The 26,745-nt window shown below is 33.5% G+C and overlaps 1 protein-coding gene and 5 non-coding genes across 15 annotated transcripts in view; 5 read left to right on the top strand and 1 right to left on the bottom strand.

Annotated features, from left to right (window-relative positions):
* Positions 1 to 778: 778 nt before the first annotated feature.
* LOC105214232 (uncharacterized) overlaps positions 779 to 26,745 on the bottom strand; it is a 75,614-nt gene continuing 49,647 nt past the window's right edge. For 5 of the 10 annotated variants that reach the window (XM_011187539.3, XM_054229442.1, XM_011187538.3 and 2 more), the window contains exons 4-11: positions 14,992 to 15,098; positions 4,613 to 4,722; positions 4,410 to 4,488; positions 4,227 to 4,324; positions 3,465 to 3,659; positions 2,483 to 2,625; positions 2,210 to 2,355; positions 779 to 1,204 (exon numbers count right to left, since the gene is read on the bottom strand). In XM_011187539.3, the coding sequence (XP_011185841.1) occupies positions 1,093 to 1,204; positions 2,210 to 2,355; positions 2,483 to 2,625; positions 3,465 to 3,659; positions 4,227 to 4,324; positions 4,410 to 4,488; positions 4,613 to 4,722; positions 14,992 to 15,098 (990 nt within the window). In that variant the 3' untranslated portion in view covers positions 779 to 1,092. Of the gene's footprint in view, positions 2,356 to 2,482; positions 2,626 to 3,464; positions 3,660 to 4,226; positions 4,325 to 4,409; positions 4,489 to 4,612; positions 4,723 to 14,991; positions 15,099 to 26,745 lie in introns of all 10 variants that reach the window. The other 5 variants (XM_054229453.1, XR_008470977.1, XM_011187541.3 and 2 more) reach the window with 5 other exon arrangements.
* Trnam-cau (transfer RNA methionine (anticodon CAU)) lies at positions 9,417 to 9,488 on the top strand. Its single transcript has one exon. It is a non-coding gene; the product is annotated as a tRNA-Met (tRNA).
* Trnam-cau (transfer RNA methionine (anticodon CAU)) lies at positions 10,205 to 10,276 on the top strand. Its single transcript has one exon. It is a non-coding gene; the product is annotated as a tRNA-Met (tRNA).
* Positions 10,921 to 10,992, top strand: Trnam-cau (transfer RNA methionine (anticodon CAU)). Its single transcript has one exon. It is a non-coding gene; the product is annotated as a tRNA-Met (tRNA).
* Positions 12,533 to 12,604, top strand: Trnam-cau (transfer RNA methionine (anticodon CAU)). Its single transcript has one exon. It is a non-coding gene; the product is annotated as a tRNA-Met (tRNA).
* Positions 15,715 to 15,786, top strand: Trnam-cau (transfer RNA methionine (anticodon CAU)). The gene has a single exon. It is a non-coding gene; the product is annotated as a tRNA-Met (tRNA).

Genomic DNA, 26,745 nt, shown 5'->3' with positions numbered 1-26,745 from the left:
GTTTGTCAAAATGTTCAAAAGGTCTTCAGATTTGTAGACCTTCAGAAAGCATTTGGCTAATAGACGCATCAATGTTTCGTTTTTCAATTGTTGGTTAAGTACTTAATGGATCGCCCGCGTATTTTATATCCATTGTGTATTAGCAAAGTTATTGGTTTTCTTCTGTAAAAAGCTAACACTAAAAACATTAGCTCACCTTTCAGACCAAAATTAAATGAAAAATACTTATTATTTCCAATTAGTTATTATTTTATTTTTTATTAATTCATTTTAATACATACAGATTTACATACACTCATTTCGTCAACAAGATTCGTATAAAATATTTATATATTATTATTATTATATGTATATAGAATTATATTATGTATTGTATATATGTATATTTATAAGGCATGCAAATTTTTTAAAATTTTGTTGCTTTTATTTTTTTTTGTGATTTTCCAGAATTATTGTCTAAATTTCCAATGCCAATCGTTTTGTGAGCATTCATATTTCGTAACTTAATGAACTAATGACTTAATTTTATTTTTCGTTATGATTTTTTTATTTAAGGAAAAAATAATACACTGGGTTAATATAGATATATTTCGAGCTTAACATAACTTAATTAAATTTATATATTTAATAGAAGAAATAAAGCATAAAAGACGCAAGTATAATACAGTAGCGCATATTGAGACGGATTTGAGTTTTTTTCTGTGGATTTGTGAGGAGCATTAAGGTTATTGTGCAGTGAAAAAATTTTAGTTTTAGTTTATTTTTAATTTAATATTCCGAAAAGTAACGGTTTTTAGTTTGATTTTTAATTGTAATTAAGCGAAAATTAATTTACACTCAAAACTTTGAGCGCATTGCTGCTCATCAAGCTTGAGTGCACTCGTTAATAATGTAAAGCGTTCAAGGTCAAATTGAGTGCTTATGTAGAGTTTGAGGTTAGAGCGCTGAAACTAGTTTATTTACAAATTTCTTTGATTTTTTAAAGTAATTATTATTTTTTTTTTACTTTTTAACGAAAAATCTTAGAACTGTACTTAATTGTAAGTGTTATTAGCATTATAATATTCAATATATATATATGCAATATTTGTGTTACATATTACTGGGTGGTCCGCGGGAGCGGTGTCCTTGCGCATGTCCGGTTTGTCTAGAGCCGGGACGTGAATGTACAATTGCGTAATTGTCGTTATCAATGGGAATCGACCTTCAAGAATACACAATTTTTAAAGAAACTATTTTTTGTTATTGTAAATTGTTTGCACAAAAAGTTTTCAAAAAGTAAAAAAAAAATAGATTAAACATTAAAGTTTAGTAATGAACAAGTGAAACAATAATAGTTGAGTGACATTACAGTAGGTGTGCAAAGTGTGGGTACCACATAAGTGTTTTTGAAAATTTTAAAATTGAAATTATTTATAAATTAATTATATAATTTAGTAACAAATATGGAAAATAAGTTACAATATTTTTCGAGTTGAGTCGCTATAGATTTGTGTATATTATATACTAATAGTTACATTTTGAGTGTAAAATATTTTGAGCGGAAAACAATTTGGGTGGAAAATAGTAAACTATGTGCCCATTGGTTAGTTACAGCACAGCGTCTAAGAGTTGCCTGTCTTTTTTTGTTTTTGTTTTTAATTTTACATTAGTATTTGTACTCTAAAATTATGGTAGTTGTTAAACCGTTAAATATTACATATTATTATTAACACATACACATACAACTAAACATACATTGTGGCGTATTGGAATTTGTAGTTTTTCACTGTACTCTGTGGTATTTCGTATGTGAGTGTTGCTTTTCAGTGGCCCAAATGGCAGTAAAAAATTTTCATAAAATATTAAGAAAATTAAAAAAAAAAAATTATTAAAAAAATTAAAAAACAAAATTATTAAAACAAAAATTATTAAAACAAAAAGTATAAAACAAAATTAAAAATTAAAAAAATATAAAATTTTTAAATTTCCAAAATTTCTGAAACTTGTGTTCTGGCATGCATTTTGTCAACTCCATCTAGTTTTTTGTTGCTTGCAATTTTGTTGTTGCCTTTGTCTGCTCGTGTGGTTTAACACATACTAGCACATAAACATATACATACATAATTTAATGCATTCAATATTTTGTTTTTGTTGTAGTTGTTTTAAAGTTTTGTAATTAAATTTTTTTTGTTGTTTTTTTTGAGAGCCAACTTAGTATCTATCAGACCTATTCGAGTGTATCGTCGAGCCACCGCTTGTGTAGCCTTTATGCGCATCACGCCCATGCAGTGAGTAACGCGATCCATACTGGCTACCGTGCCAACTTCTGTACGGATCGTATTCTTCAATGATAGATGGTTCTTTTTCGATGATCTAGATTAGTGACAACAATAACGGCGCGCGGAGGAAAAAAAATAAATTTTAATGATATACACATTGGTTAAATTTCGAATTTTTTTGGTATGAATGAATTGTTGTTGTTGTTAGTTTGAATAATTACCTCGGTATTCGCACAACTACAACTCATTGCGGTGCAAAGGAAAATGTTCATCAACAACATGATGAGGAAGAGTACGCCCAGTGTAATGGCCAACCAGAGTAGCCATGGTGGATTGATGGTGTCCTCACAAGTGCCGGTGACCACTGAAAAGGCGAATTGATTTTGATTAAAATATAAAAGATAAAAAAATTATAAACATAAAATGCATGGAATTCATCTTCGATTTCGTAAGCTTCGATTTTATTCCCGATTATTCAAAATATTGCATTAGTAAGATAGCTCTTCTGCCATTATATAATAAAGGGATGCATGGGTAGGCCTGAGTTGCATGTGATTAGAGTTTCTTTATAGATGGTTCAAAGTATATGAGAAAGGAAGTTGTTGTCGTGAACTTATATGAGTCCCAAGGCATGAAATAATTGCCTTAAACTATTAGGTGGATGAGCTAACAAGGAAGGCTACTGCCTTCTTATTATTAGAGGACTTGTAGCGGATGAAAAATAATATATTCTCCTGCAGTTTACTTTTGAAAAGCAGACATGAAGTGCAATGAAGCTCAACCAATGGTGGAAAAGTGCCAGTACTTGCCAGGTCTCTAGATTACTCTGGCCTGATGTCTGGCTTAAAAAGTTTAGTGAGCTTCTTCCACTCCGCTTCTGCATATTCATAGATGCTAATGTCCAATTGATTCCATGTAGTAAACCCAAATATTTCAATCCCTAATATTGAATTATCTCATCCCTTCTCTGTTGATAGATCCACTTATGGGAGACTATGACTTCTTAATCCTTAAGTTGATTTTAGTTGAGTTTTTAGTAGGGTTTTTAGTGGCTAAGACCGATATATATAACACACAAAGAACTTTATGGAAACTGTTGAAGTGAGAATTCAGGATAGAGCATCCACGAAAAGCTGTAGCTGCTAGTATTTTTAATTTAAAATACCTCTTTCGATCCTCGAATTTATATATTGTTTTACTTACATGATGCCTTTGCGGGATCCAACACAAACACAGTGGTGCCCGCTAAGGAACCCTCTTCATTTGGACCCAATTTAGCGTTGCCACCCTTTGTAGAACCACCACCCACACCAGCCAAAGCAAGGTCCTTGCAATCTTCATTATCCACGCAACGTCCATAACACTGAATCACATCGCACTGTAAATGCACTTCGGAATCTGTAAAGAAGAAATTAAATTAGTGAAATATTTTATTTCAGCTTTTATAAAAGTTTATAGAAATTTTTGCAATACTATCTAGTGCAATTGCCATTGTAAGTGTTGCCAATAAAATGAAAAATTTTAAAACGGGCAAAATCGGTCCTTGGTAACATCTACTTCTCATATAATAAATCTTTTAACTCCTCAAATCAATTGACAATGAATATATTGAGTTAAACTTTGCACAAATAATGCATTGAAGGTTGGGTACCGTTCATCTAAACATCATTTAAACCAACGTCCAAGATATTTGTAACGAAAAATATCAATAAAGCTTCGAGATATGTCATTCCTTTCCTTATTTCCTGATAAAAATGTATTGGTTCCAAAAATGGATACCATTTACTGTACCAATATAAGGATTTTCCATTTGGATTTATACTGCACGAGTATATATCGACCGATATGTTATTCAAATTAAGTGTGTTATAATTTTGGGTATATTCTTATACATATATCGGTTCATACTATAATGATTTTCCTTATTCCCTGTCAGTTATCATAAAAAAATTGCTGAAAACCAACCTTCTGAGAACCTGAACATGGATCTGAGCGTCGCTTCAGCGCTGTGTCCATCGGGGCTTGTTACGAAACGAGAGATAATGTTTTCGTCCTTCGAGCAACTGTGGGCGAATATAACACAAAGAAGAAAGTAGAACAATTAAAAATTAGAAAGAAATAAACAAAAAGCAATAAAATTCCACTCACCCTCTCTCATCGATCAGCTGTATGGTGTTGTTCTTCTTGTCAAACGCAAAGCAATTGGCAACGCGTACGCCTTGGGTGCCTATATAGAAATGCACACATAAAAAATGAAGTCAGAAAATTACAGATTTACGCATTGAAAGCGCTTTAATAGCAATAACCGTTATGTGCAGAGTAGAATAAAGTGAAATTACGAATTTAATTACCATTTGGCTTCGCTAATTCAGCGCGTATCTTATACTCATGCCCATAGACCGTTTCGCGTACGCGGCGATCATTCTCCAAGAACTTCAAAATCACATGAGAATTGTCGTCGCTGGAAATAGGAAAATAAATGAAGGAAAGAAAGGTTAGAGATTTTATAAAACAACTGTTAAATATTTAATAATTAATACTACGAGCGAGATAAACATAAAACCTATAAGCCGCTGCGGTTAAGAGTGACGAAAGACATATTTTTAATTTTTATTTTATTTTTTTCTCTTCTTCTACTGTTTTGAAGCCAAGTCAAGTGAAGTACTTTTGCATTTTTTTGTAAAACAACAACAACAATAATGTCAGCATATGCAACTGCTAATTAAATGCATGTAATTAAGTACTGTTTTATGTGCTCATTTTGCCATTCTGTCAGCTGCAGCGACCATTAGCATTATGTAACATTAGTTCATTGAAAACGAGAATGCAGCGAGTTTAACGCACTGCAATTTTACTTGAGTGTGTATATGTGACTGATGAATAGATGAAAGCTGAGCAAAAGTTGCGGAAGCGCGCATCACAACAACTATACAAATTTATATAAATATTTAAATAAAAAAAGTTTAAAATTAAAAAAATATTGAAAAAATTTACAACAAAAAATACACACAAATTATAAAAAAATAAAACTACGGATCGGTAAAAAGATATGAAATAAATATGCAAAATATAATGAAAAATAAAAAAAAATAAAAAAATAATAATTTAAAAAATACAATAAATAATAAAAAATAACAAAAAATGTATAAAAAAAAAGTAAATAAAAATACAAAAACAAAAATAATTGCAAAATCATGCAACGCCTGCGGAAATGCTCTAATACACCAAACGCAGTGCAACGGCAGCGCCATCGCCATTGCCGCTCAGCGCATTTTAGCGATTTAACAGAGCATAAAATTTGAATGAAATTGCGTAATAATATTTTTTTAAATCTTTTTTTTACTTTAAACTACGTTAGAGCACGCAAAAGTGTGCGGCAATTAAGTGGAGTTTGAACGGGCAGCAAAACAAAAGACTTGAGCAACGAACTCCATTGGAGTTCCATATATTACATATACACATTTTCAAAGCTTTCAGCCGCAAAACATGGATCAATAAATACAATTCCTTAGTTATATTGCTTTATTAAAGGAAATATGCGCTATTTACCGTTGAATAGCTTTTTTTATTTCAATTTTCGAAAGAAAGCAGCGACTTGACCTTGCTTCGGACATTTTTCGCCAGTTTATTGGCCTAAGCAAAGAAAGCAGACGCACAATGACACCAGTATGTATGTATATGTATGCATGGCTATCGTCCAAATTGAACATTAGCCAATTTCAAACAGTTCAACACATTTGTAGTGACTTGAGTGTGTACACTTGTGTGCGCTGACTTCAAAGTTATACTTTGAAATGTTCGAAGGCACTTAATTAACTTCGAAAAATTCTTTAGCCTAATTGAGTGGCATTGATAGTGTTTTTGTTGTATACTTTGCTGAAAATTCGTTCATATATATTTTTTTTAATTTTTCTGTATCAGAACAACTCTACTTGACGCCCGCGCACAGTATTCATATGCTTCTATATAAAGAAGTATATATATTATATAAATATAGCTATATCTACACATGTGTAGGAGCAGATTTATAGCTTCTTATGTGCACGTTTTTTTGTTTGTTCCATAATGTATAAAAAGTCAACAATAAAAATTCGCATTAATGTCAGTCATTCTGTATGAAGGTGTTTGCTTGTGTTTGCTTTGAACTTTGCTTTGTTTGTTGCACAGTACAACAACAACAAAAACTATTTGCATGAGTGCCTATAATGAATTTGATTTGTAAGCAAGTACCCGTATATACGCAAGTACTTAAGAGCACGGGTATTAATAAGTCACTTTTGTGTCAGCGTAAAACCCACACGCAGGCGATAAACCAGAAAATCTGTGTCTTTATTTTTGCTGCAAATCACTTTAAGTGAATTGTTGCTGATTTATGTAACTGCTGAAATGTATAGCAGACAATGAATTGAGATTTGCGTGTCTTTATTTTTGCTGCAAATCACTTTAAGTGAATTGTTGCTGATTTATGTAACTGCTGAAATGTATAGCAGACAATGAATTGAGATTTGCATAGAAAATATAAACTAAAATAAATAAAAATTGTTTTAATATTTTTTAACAAATACAATAATTTATATTAATATTACAACAAACAAAATTTATGAAAAAAAAAATAATTTAATAAAAATATAAAAAATTCTAAAAATAAAAAAAATATCTAAATATTATCAAATATGTCCATTAGTCTTAGAATCGCATTAAGTTCATACTTTAGAATCAGAAATATTATAATTTTAATATAAAGATTTGCTTGATTCCTGTAACTGTATATTAAATCGTCTAAATCTGACCATATTTCTTCCACTTTTCATAGATATATAATAAGGAAACACCAAGTGAAGCCAGGTCACTTTGCACTTGATCTTTCCACCGGAGTGGAGGTCGTCCTCTTCCGCGGCTTCCTCCAGCGGGTACTGCATCGAATACTTTCAGAGCTGGAGTGTTTTCTTCCATCCGTACAACATGACCTAGCCAGCGTAGCCGCTGTCTTTTTATTCGCGGAACTATTTCAATATCGTCGTATAAATCGTACAGCTCATCGTTCCATCGTCTGCGGTATTCGCCGTTGCCAATGTTTAGAGGACCATAAATCTTGCGCAAAACCTTTCTCTCGAAAACCCCAAGAGTCGTCTCATCGGATGTTGTCATCGTCCACGCTTCAGCGCCATACATCAGGACGGGAATAATGAGCGACTTATAGAGTTTGATTTTGGTTCGTCGAGAGAGGACTTTACTTTTCAATTGCCTACTCAGTCCAAAGTAGCACCTGTTGGCAAGAGTGATTCTGCGTTGGATTTCAAGGCTGACATTGTTGGTGTTGTTAATGCTGGTTCCCGGATAAACGAAATTATCTACAACTTCAAAGTTATGACTGTCAACAGTGACGTGGGAGCCAAGACGCGAGTGCGCTGACTGTTTGTTTGATGACAGGAGATATTTCGTCTTGTCCTCATTCACCACCAGACCCATACGCTTCGCTTCTTTATCTAGTCTGGAAAACGCAGAACAAACGGCGCGGTTGTTGCTTCCGATGATATCAATATCATCGGCATACGCCAGGAGCTGTACACTCTTGTAGAAGATTGTACCCTCTCTATTTAGTTCTGCAGCTCGTATTATTTTTTCCAGCAATAGATTGAAGAAGTCGCACGATAGTGAGTCACCCTGTCTGAAGCCTCGTTTGGTATCGAACGGCTCGGAGAGGTCCTTCCCGATTCTGACGGAGCTTTTGGTGTTGCTCAACGTCAGCTTACATAGCCGTATTAGTTTTGCAGGGATACCAAATTCAGACATCGCGACATAAAGGCAGCTCCTTTTCGTGCTATCGAAGGCAGCTTTAAAATCGATAAAAAGATGGTGAGTATCGATTCTTCTCTCTCGGGTCTTTTCCAAGATTTGGCGCATGGTGAATATCTGGTCCATTGTGGATTTTCCAGGTCTAAAGCCACACTGATAAGGTCCAATCAGTTCGTTGACGGTGGGCTTTAGTCTTTCACACAATACGCTCGACAAAACCTTATATGCGATATTGAGGAGACTTATACCACGGTAGTTGGCGCAGATTGTGGGGTCTCCCTTCTTATGGATTGGGCAGAGCACACTAAGATTCCAATCGTCAGGCATGCTTTCTTCCGACCATATTCTACAAAGAAGCTGATGCATGCACCTTATCAGTTCTTCGCCGCCGTATTTGAATAGCTCGGCCGGTAATCCATCGGCCCCGGCCGCTTTGTTGTTCTTCAAGCGGGTAATTGCTATTCGAATTTCTTCATGGTCGGGTAATGGAACATCTATTCCATCGTCATCGATTGGGGAATCGGGTTCGCCATCTCCTGGTGTTGTACTTTCACTGCCATTGAGCAGGTCGGAGAAGTGTTCCCTCCATAATCCCAGTGTGCTCTGGACATCCGTTACCAGATTACCTTCTCGGTCCCTACATGATAATGCTCCGGTCTTGAAACCTTTTCATAGATGTATTCGATCTTAATTGAAACATCTTTCTGCTTTTCCACATTCCATTTTTTAAATCTCAACTTTTCGAAAAGAATCCGACTTGCAGTGAAAACTATATTTACTTCGAAGACAGCGCCATCTAACGAGCATGCATTTAAGTTTCAATACAAAATTTCAAATAAGATTTTGAAAAATATTTCAGCGCCAGGTACAGGTTAATACAGGTATTGAAATTATTAAAGAGTTAACTAATTTAGATTATAATTGAGAAACCAGTTTTTGTCTTTCGCACCGCCGGCTATTCGATTAATGAACAGCTGTTATAGTTTCATCAGCTGATTGCTATTGCTATCAAAACCCACAACCAAATTTACAGCATGGACAACAACCCGAGGAGTTGCATTCCAGTTCTAACTCGACTTGCATTCGAATAAGAATTAATGTGGTAAAACAAGATTTTACTTTCATATGGTATATCAAACTAAATCAGCGTTTAAATCGAGCAAAGGCCGATTAAAACTCCTGTGCGAAAAGGCTATAAGAGTTTAAATCAATTAAAAAAAAAAACAAAACGTACAATTCTTTTGATATTCATATCACTTGAAGAGTAAATGTTATAAAATGATTATCTTTGCAGGGTTGTATTTTGAAAGACGCATCCTCACGCACATACGTGTGTTATTTATCAAGTGATGGATAAGCAGCAGAGTGGCGCAGTGGAAGCGTGCTGGGCCCATAACCCAGAGGTCCGAGGATCGAAACCTTGCTCTGCTAATAGCTGAGTTGGAAATCAGTGATTTCTTTTTATGGAAAAATCTGAAGAAAATAAGGAAGGAATAAATACGAATGCAGCCAACGTTGTATACTCCTTCAATTTGAATTAATCAAAAGCGGAGAAATATATTTAGATGTTGGCAAAACTTTATATTAAACCTTTTAAGGCTAAGAAAATATTTCAACTTAATTTTTTCCAACTTAAAATAAATTGGATATATTTGGGCTAAGGACTGGATAGAGTTTTATATTTGACATAATCTTAACTTGAATAATGATAATCATTACATTAGTTATAGGGCAGAAAGAGAAAGTACTGAACCGATTACATTATTATCAAGGAAGGAATCATTCATTTAATTAAGATATCTCGAAAATTATATCTTTTCGAGATAAAATCAGTCATAGAAAGGGAAACTAATTTTTAGAAACTTGCCACAAATGTGTTTTGTGCTAAGTTTTACTCCGATATTAATCCTTTATATTTTTAAGTGATAGTTTGATTTATTCTAATTACACACTGTATCAAGCGGTCATTTTGTGGGCGTGGTTTTATCAAGATATATTAATGTGGTTTGGTTGCACGGACAGGCGAATATGTGACATAAAATCGAATGATATATTTCTAGCTTCAGGGATGATTTTTGAAATACACATGTATGTATGTTCTTTCACATCATTGAATTTGGTTGTCATTTGCTAAGTAGTTTACAAACAGCAGAGTGGCGCAGTGGAAGCGTGCTGGGCCCATAACCCAGAGGTCCGAGGATCGAAACCTTGCTCTGCTAACAGGGGACTTAAATCCAAGTGATTCTTTTTATTAATAAGTATCAAAAATTAAAGAATGAATAGTGCAGATGCACCCAAATTAAAATGGAACAAAAGCAGAAAGAGATTTTCAAATGTTGAAAAAATCGTTTAAGGTTAGGAAAACCTTTCCACATTTCATTAGGGGTTTATATCTCACGTCAATACGGTGGTCTGCAATTAATAAATTCGATATATTGGGGCTAAGGATAGGTCTGGTCACGTCAAAACTAAATCTCGCGCGATAATAAGTTTTCTTGTTTTATTAAGATACGAAATTAACGTAAATCATTATATTACGTACAGAGATAATAAATTGATTAATTCCATTAAGAAAATGCCTACCGATATTATCGATATATGTAAAGTCAGCCACAGTCAGAGTACATACTCATAATGGATGTCTTAGAGCTTGAAAACCTATAGTCCGATTTCGTTTAGTTTCAGATGACAGTTGTTTCGCCATACCATAGTGGCAAGGAACACATGTACCAAGTTTCATCAAGATATCACATTTATCGGGCGGACCGACTAATATTGACTTAAAGTATAACCAAATATTATATTTCTACTTCCAGGGATGATTTTGGAAACATAAACAGACTGTGCACAAGTGTGGATAGGAAGCAGAGTGGCGCAGTGGAAGCGTGCTGGGCCCATAACCCAGAGGTCCGAGGATCGAAACCTTGCTCTGCTAAGAGCTGAGTTGGAAATCGGTGATTTCTTTTTAATAAAAAGATCTGAAAAAAGTCAGGAACAAATAGATAAGGGTATAGCCATGCAGGCCAACAGCAGAATGATTCAAAAACGGGGAAATATTTCCAAATGAATACAAAACTTATCCACTTAATTTCATTAACCTTAATTTTTCCCATACTGATCGATATCGGGGATATAACGTCAAACGGAAGTCTAAAATTAATATATTAGATATGCTGGGGATAAGAGAAGTCTGGATTAGCTTAACCCCTTCATGCTCAATGTTGCTCTCGTTATTTATTTTTTTGACCAGCGGTTTTTTCAATTATGTAGACTTATGTGTTGTGCAAGCTTACAGTTACTTTTTCTGATATGGGCTGTGCACGTGTTCATTCAGTAAGAGTTCTCCGCAGAGAGAAATTGGCAAAATCGTTTCGCGAAAAAAGTTATACAAAAGTGGTTATACAAAAAGTGTTCAAAAATATAAAAAATAATTGCTTTATTTTAAAACCAAGTGAACTTTATAAATAAGTAAAGATAAGAGAGTTATTTAAAAAAAAATTTCATGAGAAAAGGGTTTAGTTTATTTATAATATTTGTGCAATAAGCAACATCCTGTAACTAATGAACCCGGATACACAGGAGTTTGAAATTTTTATCACTTCATATTGCTTTCGGAAATGGGCGAAATCGGACCACTGCCACGCCCACAAAATGGAGAAAACCGAAAACACATAAAGTGCTATAACTAAGGCAAAAATAAAGCTATGGAAAAAAATTGGTACGAAGGATCGCACTATGAAGGGGTATATTTGGATGCAATTTTTTTTGGAGAAGTGGGCGTTGTCCCGCCCCCTACTAAGTTTTTTTACATATCTCGTAAACCACTTAAGCTTTCTAGAATCGTTTCTGTTAGGTACTACTTTATACAGTCCAAAAATGGAGGAAATCGGATTATAACCACGCCCACCTCCCATACAAAGGTTATGTTGAAAACTACTAAAAATGCTTTAATTCAGTAAGGCAAAACACCAGAAACATTAAATTTGATTATAAAGAAGGTACAGAAGGGCTCCACCCAAATTGGTCTACGCCCACTTATGGGTCAAACACCATATTTAATTTTTAGAAACTTACCACATTTTAAATTTTCTTTGTACAATGTTTTTTTCCGATGTTTACATTGATTTAAATATTGTTTGGTGATAGCGCGGCTATTATTCGTTTATTTACACACTGTATCAAGACATACTAGAAAGAAAGGCTATTTTGTGGGTGTGGCAATTATCGGATTTTGCCCATCTATAATACCAACCTTTTTATATTGATAAGGAACACTTCTACCGGATTTCTTCAAGATATATTAATTTTTTTAAGTTATCGCTGACACAGACAGTCCAATATATAATATAAAATCTAATGAAATATTTCCTGTTTCAGGGATGATTTTTGAGACACACTTATACCTATGTATGTATGTGTGAATGCATTTCTTTCTCAAGAGAACATGTTTGTCATTTGCTAAGGAGTGTATAGGCAGCAGAGTGGCGCAGTGGAAGCGTGCTGGGCCCATAACCCAGAGGTCCGAGGATCGAAACCTTGCTCTGCTAATAGCTGAGTTGGAAATCAGTGATTTCTTTTTAATAAAACAAATTTGAAAATGTATGTTTCAAGGATATTATGTAATTTAAAAACAATAAATTAAACTAACTCTACATGCCAATAGTTTAATTATTTAAACTATTATTATAATTTAAAATTTAATTTAAGTGAATTTACCCTAACCCACTTAATGATTTTATCATTTATTATTATACAAGAGCATACATACTGAATTAAAAAAAAATGCAGTTGTCTAGTCAAGTGTCATTAATCAAGAACAATGCTTTAGTTTTGAAACTAATAACAAATAACGCTCTTTTTGTTGAAGCTCTATATAATATGTAAGTGCATAAATGTTCTGTGAAGAATACCAGAATTATCAAGTGCTCTTATAAGTAGCGTCAACAAATTATATAAATAAAGGGTGATTTTTTAAGAGCTTGATAACTTTTTTGCAAAATCTCATCGGTTCTTTATTTGAAACGTTAGATTGGTTCATGACATTTACTTTTTGAAGATAATTTCATTTAAATGTTGACCGCGGCTGCGTCTTAGGTGGTCCATTCGGAAAGTCCAATTTTGGGCAACTTTTTCGAGCATTTCGGCCGGAATAGCCCGAATTTCTTCGGAAATGTTGTCTTCCAAAGCTGGAATAGTTGCTGGCTTATTTCTGTAGACTTTAGACTTGACGTAGCCCCACAAAAAATAGTCTAAAGGCGTTAAATCGCATGATCTTGGTGGCCAACTTACGGGTCCATTTCTTGAGATGAATTGTTCTCCGAAGTTTTCCCTCAAAATGGCCATAGAATCGCGAGCTGTGTGGCATGTAGCGCCATCTTGTTGAAACCACATGTCAACCAAGTTCAGTTCTTCCATTTTTGGCAACAAAAAGTTTGTTAGCATCGAACGATAGCGATCGCCATTCACCGTAACGTTGCGTCCAACAGCATCTTTGAAAAAATACGGTCCAATGATTCCACCAGCGTACAAACCACACCAAACAGTGCATTTTTCGGGATGCATGGGCAGTTCTTGAACGGCTTCTGGTTGCTCTTCACCCCAAATGCGGCAATTTTGCTTATTTACGTAGCCATTCAACCAGAAATGAGCCTCATCGCTGAACAAAATTTGTCGATAAACACATTTCGAACCGAACACTGATTTTGGTAATAAAATTCAATGATTTGCAAGCGTTGCTCGTTAGTAAGTCTATTCATGATGAAATGTCAAAGCATACTGAGCATCTTTCTCTTTGACACCATGTCTGAAATCCCACGTGATCTGTCAAATACTAATGCATGAAAATCCTAACCTCAAAAAAATCACCCTTTATAATATAACTATTTCATTCAAATAATAATAAATCAATTAGATAACTGATTTCCGGTTCCCTAATAACCAGTTTAACAACCCATGTATTATAAAGAAATAAAAGATAATAAAACTACTTAGCAGAAACTGTGGATGTAATGAGAAAATAATTCCGTACTGGTTATTTATATATAATATTCTGGTTATGAACTTCGAAATTATTTTAACTATAGAAATAATGTTAAGCTAGCCAAATCATTACACAAGTAAGAATGCTTAAATTGAACAAATTTGCCTCAATTTTAACGAGCATTTTCTCTGATATTGATTTTACACATGATAATACTTTCTATTGATAATGTATAGGCAATATTGAGGAAATTCTAATAAAATTATAATGCCAAGAAAGTTGTTTTGAAAAATTATTGTTGATAATACTTATTTTAGGATTTCTATAAAAGAGAGTAAATCCTTTTCTAATGATATTCCATATGCTGTTTTTTCCTAACTTAAGTCCCTTGTAAATTCAATTAAAGAAAAAGTGGATGATTATAATAGTTGTTGCTTATTTTTCTCTTTAACATATTGCCTGCCAAGGGGTTTTGATGAAAATCTGTTATCTGTTTCATTTTATGTTTGTGCGACATGGCAACCAAAGTGTTAATTGTTACTATTTATTCTTTTGTCAGTTAGTTGCACACATACATATGTATAACCAGAACTATATATGTATATAAACCCAATGTATTTGCAGTAATTTAATTAATTTAGTCCTAAAACTATTTTTACTTTCTGAGAATAAACTGATTATACATCTCATTCGAGTGCCTAAGGCTATGAGTTGTTAATATAAATAGTAGGTTTTCCTACAATGATGAGTAGTATATGTAAAAGAGTTATTTTAGCAACAGTTAGAATGCGATCAGCCTATGATTCGTTTAAGAGAATGAATTATCTCCTAGTTAAAACTCCATACAAATTTCAAAATTTATAGATTTTACATAAATTAATCTAAGAAATGTTTAGTTATGAAATTTATCTTGTACCAATTAATGTAATTAATTGTCTATTGATGCCTACTTACCGGCCAAATCCAGATTTTCCACATGTAATCACATAGAATTTGTCATCCGCCAATTCCAGCGTTTTATGTACACGCACCGCTAACTGTATCGAACGCTCTTCGGTACGCTAAAAAATTTAAAAAAAAATTAAATTTTTTTTGACATATAAACAAGAAAATAGTTTATGTAAGTAAGGAAATGCATGGGCAATATACTGCTACTATTATTAAGGGTAAACTAACTTAGTAATGTCAGGGCAATTATTCGTATCTGCACAGTGAACGTCTAACTAGGAGTGTTGGATTATATTATTGAATATTATTTTGGTTTTTTATTTGTAAGGCGTTAATGGTGTTGTGATTATTAAGTTAAATGCATTTGTTGGGTTGAAAATAATATTATTAGTGGTTGCTTTTATACGACATCATCCAAACCTGAGTATCTTTGACAACTAAGCCAGAAACAAGTGAGGATCTTTCGATACGCTTGCTTCCTTCAGTTTGTCTTCCTTTTTGTAGACTTATATTTGGATACAGCACATACATATATATACTAATGTTGCTTGCGTCTGGTTTCAACTAGATATCTCAATTTTTTTCAGTTATGACTTCAAAAATCACTACCTACTGAAATCTAATTATCTATCTTTACTAACAGGGATGATTTTTGTAATATACGTGTATGTGTGAATGTACTTCTGTCTCAACGGAATATGGTTATCATTTGCTAAGGAGTGTATAGGCAGCAGAGTGGCGCAGTGGAAGCGTGCTGGGCCCATAACCCAGAGGTCCGAGGATCGAAACCTTGCTCTGCTAGCAACTGACGTGGAATTCAGTGATTCCTTTTTAATAAAAAAAATATGGTTCAGGAATTTTCTGTAATTTCAAAACAGTGTTTTAGAAATAACTCTATATGCCAATAGTTCAAGGAATTAATTCTGGAGCTAATACAAACTTTGAGTATCTTCAAATACCGACTTTTCTTCGCGGAATCTAACTTCTCGTTGCGGTTATGTTTTATAAAATAGCTTTCTAAATAAATAATGATTTATAATTTTTTTTAAATTACTGGAAACATTGCATGAAAATTCCGAGAAAATCAATAGAACAATCAATTTATTCAGCTTCTATATGGAATCAATAATTTATTTTCGATATTTGCAATTGAATTATGACTCAGTGCAGTTATTAAAATTCCAAGCAGCGATACATTACACAAGTGCAGCTACAACAAAAACAACTGCAACAATGACCACCTACAATTAATAACTGCCACACATACCTAGACCGCTTGCTATTCGTAATCATTCAAGTATTTTCAGCGCACATCGGAACAAACAGAGAGTTACAAATAACCACAACGGCCAGCCGAACAGCAGCCAACCAATCATCATTTCTACGCCTGCCATTCGAAACATTTGTTTACTTGGCATTCGCTGTTTGTTGCACTTGTGGCACTTTAATTGCCGCGTGATGCAATGTAATGATAGTAATATCTCAAAGCAGTACCTTTATCATTATCACCATTAAAACAGTAGTTTGCTGGCGCAGTCAGTTGTTTCATTGTGGAGATTTTTCATCATTTACTTTTTGTGTCTGTTTTTATTTTCTTGTTTTTTGTTGTATTTATGTTACAAAGTAAATATGGTGAAAATGGTGAAATGTAAATGTTGAAAATATTGTAGCATTTGAGGAAATGTTGCAAGCTCTCAAGTGTGACGCTATGGAAGTGCAGTTAGAAAAGCTTATGTAAACAATTATTATAAGGAAATATTCAGGTTTTTACAATCGTAGATTTTTTCTGATTTAATATATGTTTTTTTCTAATATTTTTATTGGATTTTCGAGAAGATTTTTCATGAAAGAAATACTATCGGAGTTTAGTGTCGAGGAATTTCTGTTATTAAATACAATATTATGTATCAGTCGTAATATGGATAACCCAGGGTCTGTTTAGGGAAGATCTGACTTCCAACACCACGGTCGCAATATAATTTTTACCTTGCATCCAGCAGACGAGCTGATATATGGTATTAGAAATTGTTTTCGGTTTCGGATATCAAGATAAGGAATGCTGGAGATAAGGTTGACATCAAATTATCTCATATTATTAAAAGTTATTAATATAAAATAATATTCAGTATTAAAGATTGATAAGATTACGGTCGATGATAGAGATGTAAATTGTTTAGGTACTAAAGCTGATCCCCAAGAAAGGTACCAGACTTGAACTGCTAACGATAACGCCTTTTAGAAACCAGAAAACTCCTGTAGTTCGAGCTCCTGTATCGACTAAGCAACGTGTACCCATCTTGCCTGTTATTTTACCAAGATGGCTCCAGTTTTGAGATCAAAAGTGTTGCAGGCTTGATTTCGTAAAACTGAAGAGAGAAAGTGTAGAGAGAAAGTGTAGAGATACCTGGTATCCGGAAAAATGTTACTGAAGTCGAAGAGCTCACTAGTAATATTTTGATTCCCCTCAGGATAGAAGGACCTTATGATGGCGCAAGTGCCAATAATTGGTGCTGTCGTAGGTCAAGTGAGAGCCAGTCGTCACACCGCATGAAGAAAGCCAAGCTTCAACCTGTTCATATTTGTTTGAATTGGTCTTATAATTTAGCGATTCAGCTGTGGAGCTTCACACATACAAGTCTTATTCTGAATCAGCTTTTGGTTACTAATAATTACTATTCATGTCTTAATTACTCTTGGACTCATGATTAAGCTTTGACCATCCCCATAAGTTTCGAACCAACCGAAAAAAATTCATTGTCATCTTCTTCTATAAGCCGCCATAGTTGAAACTTTAAACGCGTTTTTTCTCGAAACGGCATTTCTCAAAATTGCTGACATCATAACTCAACGAGATATTGACCGATCGACTTCATATTTAAACTGAATGTTCTTGAATATATTTACTATACAATGACCTACCTTATCTTTTTGATTCGTTGAAAATTGTTAATTTGGCATTAAAAATTCGACCATATTTTTACCTAAAAAACGAACTTTTTTTCAGAACTACGCCATTTTGCTAATTGTTGATATTTTTCAAAAATCGTAGGTCATGGCTTCAGCTTCAGCTTTAATAACCTTTTTGAATTTTTGAGTTTCAGCTACTCATTCGGCCGGAATCATGTCAGCAGTTGGGGAAACATTCGATCGAGTACTTTCTTTAAAAAATTACTAAAATCGCCTAATTTTTCATGGGTTACACTGGTAATTCTCGATAATTGGCTTTCGCGGAAGAATATATCATATAAAAGAGATCATTTAAAAAACAAAACAAAATACTAAGAATACTGTAACGTAACAACTTGAAAAATTCATTTGGGATAAATTATGTTGTTGCTGAAATGATTGCATATTCTAATACTAATATTCTAACTAATATTAGGCTTGTTATAACCGTTATTGCTTTAGTAATACTCATATTATTGCAGATTAATAAATTATTGGTATCAGTAGCCTACTAATAAAAGCTATATATTAGTTCCGACGATGTTTACTTACATTTTGCTAATTGACCTGCCGCCGTTAACAATAAAAAATTGTAAAAATATAACTTTTTGTAGTTTCTTTTTTTGCAACTTTGCCGCAATATTGATTATATTTTAAATGCATCAAAAGACATTTGTGTCAAGCGAAGAAGCGAAAAAATCGAAATAAAAAGAAGCTCCGCCATTGTACTGCATCATTGCAGGTAGCAATTAGCGCAAAGGCACTCATTGTTGCTTGCAATATGATGATAATGATGACAACTGCTGATGAGCTCATAGCAAACAATAATTATAGACACAGTCGATTACAATAAAGTTATTTAGGCAACAATAAATTGCAATAACTCACGGCAGCGTGAGTAGGTTGTGGATATTGGCAATAAACATGAAGAAGAAGCGGGAAAAACGTAAGACACGCTAAAACAAATAAGCAAATAAAAAGCAAAAAATGCTAAATGTGCTAAATAGAATGAAGCAATGATTGAGGAACACTTGTGGTTGAGTGGTTGTGAGGTTGTGATTATTGGCAAATGTTTTTCACGTCAGTTGGTTTTAAGTTTTTTTCTTGCCGCAACGCAGTGACATATGAAATTTTCAAAATTTGTTTTTATACAGCGTTTTTTGTGTTCATTTGACACATAAGCGCCAGTACTTGAAAATTTTAATGTTAAAAAAAAAAATTACTAAATAGTTTCAATAAAATTTTTTTTTGTTAAAATTATTTTTTTTTTATTTTTTCTTCATTTTTTTTTAATTATTATAAAGTTTTCTCATAAAATAAATAATATGAAATAATAAAGTGTAGAAACAACCCACATTAACCTTCCGCCAAAATGTGTGCCCGAATAAATTGCTGAATAATTTAGCAAAATTAAACCCACTCGCTTAACGGTAAGCACAATCAATGTCACGTAATTACAGAACATGTCTACACCTTCAGTCTATGCTCGTTGAATTCTTGACGCTTTGTAGACAAGCCTTAAGTGCCTGTACGGTTGTAGGCGTGCATATGCGCAAATTATCGAAAGACTTAAGCGACGAACTTCAGCAGACAGCGAATTAAAAGTGCAAATTGTCTACGTCAGCGACTATTAAACACAAATTAACGAAAAATAATTATAAAATCAGAATGTGTACATGGTGCGTTAAGGTCAAAAACCATTCAAGTGACAAAATTTACCGCTTTGTAAACAACAACAACAACAGGAACAATATACAAAATAGCGCGACAACACAGCGCGCGGTAATTAAAGTGACAAGAGACACCAGTTGGTCGTAAAGCCACAGTTGTAATTAGAAAATTGTTTTTAGAAATACAGCTGCAGCTGCAAATTCGATGCAGAGGAATTTCTAAGCTATTTTTCCATGAACTAAAACCGTTTGGGAAATACTGACACAAATACCTTGCTGTGAAGAATTTCAAATATATGCGTGTTTCGAAATAATGTTGATATTTTATAAAAACAAGAATAAAATGTACTAAATATCTCTCCTCACGTTGGTAGGGATGTTTTTGTTGTAATTATAAAATCTATAATTTTTAAAAATTATGTGAAAATGCAGTTTGGTTTTTTTATTGAGCTTTAAGCTATTAAATTTGAAAGCAAACGCAATCATTCTTATTATTATCATTCTTAGTACTCACATATCTCTAACTTAAATATATTTATTCCGATTTTGAAACGCATTACATGAACTACGGAGTATCTAATTACATATGTATGTATATACAACTGTAGTTTGTAAAATCGTACTCAACAAATCTTTATGAGCTTATTTTGTTGCTTTACAAGGTTATTTACATTCTTTTGGGTGTGTCACTATTAAGAATTTGGTCAACTAAATATAAATTCTGGTGTGAAATTTACTGTTAAAGCATTTATGGTTTTTCTAAAAGCAATCAGATATTTTTTTTATTTCAAAAAGGGTTGCTGCACTATAAGTTAAAGAAAAATCACAACAAGATTTATAAAGAATTAAAATTAAATAAAATATTTAAAAAATTCGTATATTCGATAATTCAAAATTTTTATAAAGACTAACGAATAAAAAGATAATATTAATGCCTTATAAACAAACTTTTAACTTTGAAATTAACTGACATGGAAAATATTGCAAAGAGCCGTAACAAAACATAAAAAGATATAAGAGAGAGCAAAAATAATTATGTAATAAAATTTGCCTAGAATCTGGTCTATAAAAGGCAAATATTAACAGTTCAACTTCCATAACTCGAATCACGATAAACCACAAATAACTTCGAGTTAGAGAGACTTCGTTATAGAATTTTCATTAAATTTAAATTAAATTTTCATTATTAATTTTTCAAAAAGCTGTAAAATATAGATTTATACCCAGTTTTATTTATTTATCATACTTCGCATAAAATTTTATTGACATACGATTTTATTGATACGATGAAGTTTGGCTCTTGAGGTTAGTATCCCATGCCTTTGTTGCGTGATTTATGCAATCCTTAAGTGTAAAATCATATGTTTGGTTCGCCTCCATACTATATAGAAATTTTAGAAATTCTGCTCGATAGTAAAATTAAAAATTTTGTTTATGGAAGGAAATTTTTATGAAATTTGACTTATATTGCCAATTCAAAAGTTCGAGCTATGGAGATTATAAATATATATTATTATATATATTATATATATATAACAAAAAAAATCATTCTTTGTCTAAATAGTGCAGCAATTCTTTCAACGTATCTAGTTCTCTAAAATCGATATTTAAGGTAGACCAAAGTTTAAAATATCTATATAAAGCGTGTTTCTTACATTTGGTTTTCAAAGGGAAATAAAACGGTATAATTTAATGTTATGGCCAGCTTTATTATTATGATAAGGTTTTGCCATAATGTTTTATAAATGATTGCCCTCAAGTGATTACCAGCCGAGAGGCCTATGTTTCGACAAATTTTTGCACCAATTGGGGACAGAAATAAACGTTGTAACGATGTAAGTCTGTTCATTATGTAATGGTAAACCAAACCGAGTGTAAATCAAGTAATAGCTATCAAAAAGGCCGACTACGAAAAAATATTTCCTCACTGAAAACCACAAGAGTCTAAAAGAACACTCGTTAAAAATACATATGTATATACATCGTTGCATCGGTAGTGAGATGAACGTTTTGAATGTATTTTTTTCTGATTGGATTAGATTCAAAAAAATTTCTTCAGCCTCGCAATATTTAGCTTTCAAATGGTTTTTAAGAAATGTCTTTGAATTTATAGTGTAGATTAGACTTATGAGAGATTTTGTTCCGCTGAGATCGTTTACGTTACATCCAATATCTTAAGCTAATAATTGTTTTATTGAAGAAACCACCGCTATTTAAGGGACTTAAATAGTAAATAGTAAATGTAAAAACTACGTTAACTAGCCGAGCATCATGGTTTTCATGGAGTCAGGTTATATGTGGTTTCTATTCGATATTGTAATTGTTATATAGAGATTAGGTCGCACATAAATTTTACTATATATGTACTTTTTAGCTTTAGCAATTTCAAGACTCAAGCATTTTGTTAGACTAATACAAGATTTAGGCCAACAACAATGAAATAGAAGTATTAATGATATCTTTAAGCTATATTGATTGTGATCCTCTTCTAACTATTTACTTTTTCTTTCGAGTTTAATGTTTTCTCACTCCTCTACTAATACTTTTTCATATTTCAAATTCATATATTTTATAAATTATTAAGTCTTCCCCCAACAATTAACTGGAATCTACAACCTTCTTTCTTCTACTAATTTCTCGATCTACAATTATTACAATTCCTTTCAGCCACCCAATCGCTCACATTGCAGCAACAAAAATTTTCGAAAGTCACCATTCAATAGTTGCCACATCTTTCCCTTAACGGTTTCTTAATGACAAGCTGTATTTCTTTTTTTTCTAGAATTTTTATTTAACTACCTTTTACCATCACATACTCGCTTATGGCTTGTCAACAAGTGCAAAAGATAGAAAAGCGGCAAGCCAACTTAAAAAATCACCATTCTATTCTCAAGACCAAAGCTTGCGACAAACCGCAATTGGCGGCGTTGCAGAGTGGCTTATCTATCTCTGGTGGACACACCCAGAAAGTTTGCAATTAATAAGAGAAGCGCGATTTATTTTCATGGGTCAAACGCGGTCGCTTCGAGCAGCTGCCCGAGTGCTTGTTGGGCCAAGCAATAGTCGCCAACCGACAAAGGTCCAACCACTACTACTCACATAGTGGTATATAGATAATTGTATTTAAAATGTACGCGAATGAGATGCTTTTAATTCCCTTTTATTGTTGCAGCAACATTTTTATGCTGCGCTTCTTAGAAATTAAGTCGCGCGCGCACCAGTTGTCCTGCAGTTAAAACAATTTATTACCGGGAACATGTGTTCGGGCAGCGCATTAATAGTCAAGCGCTCGCTCGTAAGGTTAAATATTGCAAAAAAATGGAAGGGAAGATTATCGCTATTTTGTTGCTGCATTTTGTTTTACTCACTTGTGTCAGCAGCGGTGCGGCAAAAAGCATTAATGCTTAAGTGCAGCAGGCATTCATTTATTTTGCTTTGCCACAAATGCGGCCACTTACTCCGGCGGCCAGCCAACTATTTGTCCAAAAATTGATGAATAGGCGACAAAGCGCACTTTGTGTATAAATAAATGTGTTACATGTGTTCCTGTGTAGACCTTTAGCGGATGTAATTAGCTTATTCGCTCGGTTAGGAAATATAAGTAAGGTGTTGCGAAGTGAGAGTGGAACCGAATGTCGAGTAAATATTTTAGAAATTTGTGGTAATAGTTATAATACTTCATATATGATACGAAATGTCTGATTTTTATGTAAAAAGCTCAGTTTATGAAGCTTAAAGCTTAAAAGTTTGTCCTAATAAGGAGCTTTTGGTACATCATATATACAATTTAGAACGAGCATGTAATATAGTATTATTATATAACAATGAATATCTGATTTGTATGATAAAAGCTCGGTTTATTAACCATAAAGCTTAAATGTTGAGCTTAAAGCTTGAAAGTTTAGTTTCAGGTGCTTTTACTCATACTACTTATAAATTATTATTCAATTTGGAGTTGAAATATCTGGACTGAAAGCTCGGTTTATAAAGCTTAAAGGCTTAGTTTCAGGCTCTTTCGTACATTATATATTTTAGAACGTTTATAGAATAGAATATTTCTATATGGCAATTAATGTCCGATTCGTATGATAAAAGCTAGGTTTATGAAGCTTTAAGCTTAAAGCTTGAAAACTTAGTTCCATTACCTTTTACCCACATTTCTTATAAATTAATTTAAAAAATGGATTAAAGTATTTTTACTGTTTTCTAATGATCTCCAACCGACTCTGTTTGATATTTCAAATTCCTGTATTTTATGGTATATTCTTCGACGGGAACTACATTTTCGTTAAGATTCCTTGAGTATACCCCTCATGGCGGTGGGATAGAAGTTTTGAATAGCCTCCACGACTATAATTAGTGCTTTTAGATCCACTTTGTCGAGTTCTTTTATGTGCTCTTCTGAGTAATCAACCATAGGAGTGAAACACATTTTGGTGTAATCAGACCACAGATGATACTCTATTGATTCAGATGAAGGGCTCGCATATACCTAATACCAGATGATACTCTATTGATTCAGATGAAGGGCTCGCATATACCTAATACCATATACCTGGGCATTAGTATATCCTAAATACTTTATTTTTATTATAATTTTGAACATTTTAAAATTTTCGGGAAGGGTATAAAAAGATATACACCAGGTCGGATCTTTAATTCTTATACAATCAATCCTACACCTACAAAAGTTGCAAATAAAAATCTACATATATCCACACGACAGTCAAACTAACGAGCCGATTGCCAGAAATTAGCATAAGTGCACGCATGCGCCGCGTCTACATGAGCTGTGCATGTCAAACAGCATCCCACATTGCCAGTCAAGTGGGGTCTGACAAGGAAACACTAATGTGATGCAGATTTTGCGCATGAGTGCGCTTTGAGTGGTGGAGCCTGTCTTTCAAGCATACGCATTGACTGGCCTTTAAATCCAGGAACTCAAGAATGTGTGTGTGTGTGATGCATTTGATGTGGTCGACATGAGTGACTGAGTGCGAGCGCCAGCCAGCCCACAGTGGAAATATGTGCCGCAGGACCCATATTTCATGCTGCGCCGCATTAGTCAGACGCATTGCCATTTATCTGCTCGAATTGCTCGTGTCCGCCTGTCTGTCCGATCGTCTATGCCCGCGCGCGCAACGATTGACAAGCAGACAGCGCGCGCGCCGAAGCGCAGAGGTGGAGGTGCACTAAAAATATGCAGACATACATATTTATGTGTCTGGAGCGCTATTCATATATATATGTATATGTATTTATATATAAAATAGCAGCATAGCGCTCAAAGCGCACAGATATAAGTGAATATAAATAGTTATTTGTTTGTTTGTATAAAAATAGTTGGCAACCAGCTGCGCGCATTAAAAAGCTCCGCAAGCATCGGTCGGCGGCTAACCGCCGGCCAGCCAGCCTTTTCTCAATCGCATTTTTTCGTAGTTGCTGCTTTGTTTTTTTTTTTATTTTGTGTTGTTGTCTCAGGCATTTGGACGCGCCTTATTTTGTGTCGTTCGCTTGTCGCTGATTGACTCGGCCGGGTTAAGTACGCGGCAAACACTAAGCCAAACACTACATGTGTACCTCAAATATCCGACAGACGTGTGTGCGCATGCGCAAATGTCTGTCTGTCGCAAATATTTGGCGCTCGTACGTGTTTTGGCTGTGCGCGTGAGCGGCCTTATTGCGGCGCAGTGTCGGCTGGTCGGTTAGCGTGGTGTGTCCACTTCATGTTGAAATCGCGGTGTTGCACACAAAACACAATTCTCAATTCAACACCCAATTGTAAATTGTATACATAAATGTTGTTGTATTTGTTGTTGTCTTTTGCCTTTTGTGTCACAAGCAAATCGGCTATGTTACTGAAATTTTGTTGTAAATTTTTTGGATGCTGGCTTTTTTATTATTTTTGTTGTTGTTATTGTGTCTGCTATTTTTAGAGGCGCGTTTATAATACAATTTTTACGGCAGCAATTTCGCGTTATAGTTTCCCAATTGTTTTACTCGGTGCATTCGCTTTTGTCGGCGAAAATTCTACTTGCACAATTGAACAATTTAATTTTGGATCTCACAATTACTTACGGCAGCTCAAAGCATACGATTAATTGCGATTATGCAAGCGAAACAATAAAAAAATGAATGGAAATGTTATTCACAAGATTAAGCAATCAAAAGACTTAAGCTGCGAACCCGGTGGACAATTAAATGCAGCGCTTACGCTTTGAGGTGCATAAAAGTTTTATGAATTTTATGTAATAAAAGCATGTGAGAAATTTGGTTGGGACTTAATTTGGAATTAAAATATTTTATTTGAATTTGTATTATTGTAGTTTTTAGTCAAATGTATGGCAAAAGGAATTCAAAGGAAATGGCTTCATACGAAATTCAAAATAATTGCTCTAATATAATAAAAAAAAGATAAATTTTAATAAATTTAATTTATTTTAACATTTCATAAATCTAATCAAATGCAAATAAAATGTAATTAAAATCATATTATTTAATCAAAAGACTTAACTTACGAACTCAAAAAAAAAATTAAGACGAACTTTATGCAACGAAATTCCTTTCTAATCTCTCTTGGGAAAACTAATATATTTTTTATGCATTTTACGCAACGAAAGTAAGGGTATAAAGCTGTGAACCGCTTTGTTTTAAAAAAGACAAAACAGTGCAGCTTGAGTTACTGTTATCATCAGTCTTCCTCAATGGCAAGCGAAAAGTAAAAACAAAAACATTTCTATAATAATGCGTTTGCCGAGTTTAAAAATAATAAAAAGGGAAATATTCACCTGACAATCAAAAGACTTAAGCAACAAACTTGGTGGGAGTAAATACATTAACTTTTATTTATTATTGTAGATATATACATATATATGCAACACCCATTATTCCTGTAATTTATTGTGTTTATTTAAACCTGGGAGAGTTTGAATTGTTCAACTTGCTTTGAGGTTTGGCATTTAAAGGTGAGAGAAATGTGTCTCATCAAATTGTTATTTGAATGCATTGCATAATATCAACTACTTTATGCAAATGGTGTGTATTTAGGGTGATATTAAAAATCCGTGAGTTAATAATAAATATTGCTTAAAGCTAAATATTTAAAGAAAACTGTAAAAATTGTTTTTATTTCTTAATTTATCAA

The sequence above is a fragment of the Zeugodacus cucurbitae genome, chromosome 2 (genome assembly GCF_028554725.1).
Source record: "Zeugodacus cucurbitae isolate PBARC_wt_2022May chromosome 2, idZeuCucr1.2, whole genome shotgun sequence".
Lineage (NCBI taxonomy): Eukaryota > Metazoa > Arthropoda > Insecta > Diptera > Tephritidae > Zeugodacus > Zeugodacus cucurbitae.
Note: the sequence above shows the minus strand (reverse complement) of the source record. Positions and strands in the feature narration are given on the sequence as shown.